Source organism: Papaver somniferum, unplaced genomic scaffold, assembly GCF_003573695.1.
Source record: "Papaver somniferum cultivar HN1 unplaced genomic scaffold, ASM357369v1 unplaced-scaffold_133, whole genome shotgun sequence".
In the NCBI taxonomy this organism is placed as follows: Eukaryota; Viridiplantae; Streptophyta; class Magnoliopsida; order Ranunculales; family Papaveraceae; genus Papaver; species Papaver somniferum.
In genome coordinates this window covers 3,256,150-3,260,441 of record NW_020622492.1, presented here as the reverse complement: position 1 = coordinate 3,260,441, position 4,292 = coordinate 3,256,150, and the positions used below count along the sequence as shown (strand labels likewise).

General features: G+C 36.3%; 1 protein-coding gene across 2 annotated transcripts; it reads left to right on the top strand.

Annotated features, from left to right (window-relative positions):
* Positions 1 to 396: 396 nt before the first annotated feature.
* LOC113333539 (protein transport protein SEC31 homolog B-like) lies at positions 397 to 3,896 on the top strand. 2 transcript variants are annotated; one of them, XM_026579974.1, is made up of 6 exons: positions 397 to 896; positions 981 to 1,047; positions 1,135 to 1,212; positions 2,125 to 2,238; positions 2,766 to 2,808; positions 3,546 to 3,896. In XM_026579974.1, exons 3-6 carry the CDS (start codon positions 1,141 to 1,143, stop codon positions 3,587 to 3,589), a joined length of 273 nt encoding a protein of 90 aa, XP_026435759.1. In that variant the 5' UTR covers positions 397 to 896; positions 981 to 1,047; positions 1,135 to 1,140; the 3' UTR covers positions 3,590 to 3,896. The 2 variants fall into 2 exon arrangements, with proteins under 2 accessions (XP_026435759.1, XP_026435758.1); XM_026579973.1 differs by having other exon boundaries at positions 398 to 896; positions 981 to 1,212.
* Positions 3,897 to 4,292: the final 396 nt, after the last annotated feature.

Sequence of the window (4,292 nt, the reverse complement as noted above, 5' to 3'; positions counted from 1 at the left end):
ATTACCAGAGATTTTACAGGTCAATTGGTGGAAGCCTGGACTATGGTAGAAAGAGTTAGAGATATCTCTCAGGATGAAGCAATTTCAGCCCCTAAAGCTCTCAAATGGATCTCTCAATTGCAACTTCAGAATGTCATGGTCGAAGGTGATAACAAGAAGGTGATGAAAAGTATCAATGGTCTGTACAACATCTCTCCCTGGGAAGATGATAATATTATCAAGAAATGGTCAACATTTAGTTCAGTGTTTAGGTTCTGTTGTGGTTTGTTTTAGATATAGAAAGTGTAATCAAGTGGCAGATCTTTTGGCTAGGTATGGAAGGACCAACAATTATAGTAGAAAATGGAATGTGAATCTTCGGGACAATGTTATGGCTAGAATTGAGATTGAAAAAACTGCCGTGTAACTTTGCTTTGCCTTGTGGCTTTCAAAAAATCTTCCTGTTTTTCTTTCAAAAAAAAGAAAAAGATAAACCTCATTCCTCCGAGAAACACAGATCCTCTCTCTTCAGCTCCGATTCCTTCTTCTTTCTCTCTCGTTTAATCTCATTCCTTAAAAAAAAACCAAACCCTCTGCATATTAGCTTCTGAAATGTTCTCTTCTAATTCTTAGCTTCTGATTTTTATTCCCTTAGCCATCCGTGATATGAGAAAAGCAAAAAACAAACCCTAACCATCTACAAAATCCAATAAACCTAATCCCTATTCCCTAGTCCCTAACAGATCTATTAGAGGTCGTCGTCTTCAACTAATCAAGAGTCAGTTCCTATAGTTTCAAAGAACCAACAGTAAAGGTTCGCTTCTTCACCAAAATTTTCAATTAGGGTTTCCAATTTTCTGTAATTTCGAGCTTTTTGAACTCACAGATATGAGGATGAAACAACTGAGGATAGTATGGTAAGTGGATCGATTAGTTTTTTGTTCTTCTTTTTGGTATAGATTTTTGGTTTTTTTATTTGGTTCTAGTTATGATATTTGTAGGAAGGAGAATAAGAGGAGGTTGAACATAACAGTGAAGATGTTGCTGCTGAGGATGTGATTGTAGAAGGTGAGGAGGAATTAAGAAAAAAGCAACCCAATTTCCCTTTACTTGAATTTTAGTGTTTATTTAATCAAATGAACTCGTTCTGTTAAGATTTTGATGGAAAGCTATGAAATAAATGAACCCATTTTTGTTTGGAATTCAGCTGTGGATTATTCAAAGCAAGAAGAGGTATGGGGATTTCTTCTCAATTTTGATTTCACCTTGCGGTAGATACTTGTATATGATTGGTGTTGTTTTTCTTTGATTTCGAACAAAAGGGTAGTTCGTAATCATCTTGTTAATAAGTTTAGAGAGATTGGATTTCTTTGCACATGATTTGGAATTGATGAGAAAGAAAAATAAGGCATACCAGCTTGTTATTTAGTTTGGTCATTAAACTTGGAACTAGTGAAGTCATGGGGCATCTTGTATAAGTGACATAACACTACAATTGAAATGCATTAGACCCTGGCAAAAAGTTGAAGCCCTGGTGTAAGTTTGAGTATTGAGTCTATGGTAATCATCTTGTTAAAAAGTTTAGAGAGATTTGATTTCTTTGCACATGATTTGGAATTGATGAGCTCTTCAATTTAGGGTTCATATATGATTTCTTTGCACATGATTTGGGATTGATGAGAAAGAAAAATAAGGCATACCAGCTTGTTATTTAGTTTGGTCATTAAACTTGGAACTAGTGAAGTCATGGGGCATCTTGTATAAGTGACACAACACTACAATTGAAATGCATTAGACCCTGGCAAAAAGTTAAAGCCCTGGTGTAAGTTTGAGTATTGGGTCTATGGTGATATTATTCTCTGAGTGTAGTAAGTGCGAGGTTAATTTGAGTGTACTAGTTTGTCGTTGTTTAGTTTTGCAGTGGCATCTTGCTGCTGCTGCTCAGCTCATGTTAGCGTCAGATGAAGGTATGGCTGAAATGTTTGAAATTAAATGCGTAAATATTATTTAATTAGTGGAGAGGTAGAAATGTTTTTTAATCTGATGTTTGGCATTTGTTTGTCTGATTTGTTTCAGCTGTCCCATTATTTATTCGATCATTACTAATTGCAACATTCCTGCTTTTCGTACTTAACTTGTTGCCAGATTGTGAGTGAATTACCAGCTGGAATGAACTTTGACCTTCACTGGTATCCTAAGATCCCAGGATTGGTATCAGCTTCTTCTTTTGAAGGAAATGTTGGCTTCTACAACATTGAGGTATTTCTCTAACCACAATGCTACAAATGCAGCAGTAGAACCCTAATGATCTGTAGCCACTCATTAAAGCCTTGCCTAATTCTGGCAATGTTTATATATGGCGCTGCTGCGTCAATTTGAGGCAGCAGCACTATAGTTAAAGTATCTGGCATCTCTAAACAGCCTTTTTCTCAATCCTTGGATCAGTGTGTTTTTCTTTTGTAAAAGAAAGTATCTCGCCAGTCACTAGTTTTAATTCTAAACATTAAATCCTAAGCCAAAAATGCAAATTCAACACCCAATAAACCAAGCTGAGTCTGAATAGCTAATCTATTAAAATCTTTAGTTGATATTTGTCTTGTTGTATTGGTCCCGAGCAGTGCTCAAGTTGATATGTCATCAGTTAAATTTTCAATGAAATATGCATGTTTCCGTTGCTATGTTACTTTTAAATGGGATTATCTCTTATTTCCTACAGTAGTAACGACAGTGTATGTCTTAGAATCTGAAGATACCCACACAATATACTAATAAAGATTTTCATGCAGGGACATAAAAGATTAAATGCAGGGGAGGCCTTCGTAGACTCAGGTGATGGTTTATTATCAAGGCTCCTAGTTATTATTACTACATTTTAATAAGTGAACTGAAATGGAACTTTAAAGTTTGTTCTAAGCCTCTGTTGTATCCCTGTGTATGAGAGAGGGTGCCCTTATCACTTTATCTTCAGTCCTTAGTAGTAGTATGGTTAGTAGTATGTAACTTAGGAGTGAGTGCCTTTATCTATGTAAGGGAGGGTTAGATGAGAACCATTTGGCTCAGTCATGGCCGTTAGATTAGTTTGGCAACTTAGTCTTATAAGGTCTGAGTCAGTCTGTATTGCAAAAAAAATCGAATATCAATTATCAGATAGAACTTTGTTCTTCATGGTTGTGTTCCCTGTGAACTCAGATTTGGCTTGAATCTCTTGATTTAGGAGGTGTTTATCACCAATTCTATCCATCTGTTTGTCTATTTGTTTGTCTATTTGTTGTAGGGATAGAACTTTAAAGTTTGTTCTAAGCCTCCTACGAGCACACAGCTTAATTTCAGTACACTTATAGTAGAGTAGTGGAAGAAAGAGTTCTCTTTGCCCTCTCACATGATGTTCTCTTAAATGTTTTGTTTGGATTTGCTTCTAGTACATCTCCGTTTAGTTCACTTATAGCAGAGTTTGTTGATATTTGCTTTACATGGTTTTGACTTGTCTCTACAGATTATACAAAATCTAGGGTTTAGTCTTTTGTTTGTGACCTCAGTACTGAAACATCAAATTGGTTATTATGCAGGTATTTGGGCTCAATTCAAAAAGCAGTACTCTGTGATATTTTAGCAGCAGCTGATCTACGTATGATTTGCTGAGGAAATTGGTTAAGCAAGCGGAGTATCGTGATACATCTGGTGATATTTTAGTCTTTCTTTCCCTGTTTTTCAATGCCTCTGTCAGTTGACACAAACTAGGTTACCCCATCCATTTATGAACATCAACATAGATCGAATATTGTATGTCATTCACAAAATTTTGGGTTCAGTAAGTTTACTTGTGTAAATTTGTGTCAATTGAAGAAAATCCTTTCTTTTATAATATTAACTAGTGGTGATTCTCTACAATATTCTCAACAATACAGTTTTGTAGCTCCATTGTAGTTTGTATGTCTGTGTGGATGTTGAATATGGGGAACTGGGTAATTGCAGGGGGGAAATGTGGGGGGAAATGAATATTGACTAGGTCAATAAAATTAGACTTGACCTTTTCTTTGTGATTCAAAAAATTAGCAACGTCGGTGATCTGCTGCTAAATTAGAACCAGAACCAACAATATCTAGTTCCGGGTAGGGGTATTCCTGCTATTAGCAAGAGCGACCTGCGTTGCTAATAAAAACTTTAGCAACGGCAAGCGCCGTTGCGAATAGCCGTTGTTGACCGTGATTAGCAACAGAGCTTATGCCGTTGCTAAAAATTGTGACACCGTGTTTAGCAACGACAAAAGCCTGTTGCTACCCCGTTTAGCAACAACTATAGTAGGTTGCTAATAC

What these genes read in the sequence shown, in the direction of transcription:
- LOC113333539 (XM_026579974.1), top strand. Translation starts at nt 1,141, where the DNA reads ATGGAAAGCTATGAAATAAATGAACCCATTTTTGTTTGGAATTCAGCT. An exon ending in TTGGCTTCTACAACATTGAG is followed by an intron (nt 2,239 to 2,765) that starts GTATTTCTCTAA and finishes ATTTTCATGCAG; the next exon opens with GGACATAAAAGATTAAATGC. An exon ending in GGAGGCCTTCGTAGACTCAG is followed by an intron (nt 2,809 to 3,545) that starts GTGATGGTTTAT and finishes GTTATTATGCAG; the next exon opens with GTATTTGGGCTCAATTCAAA.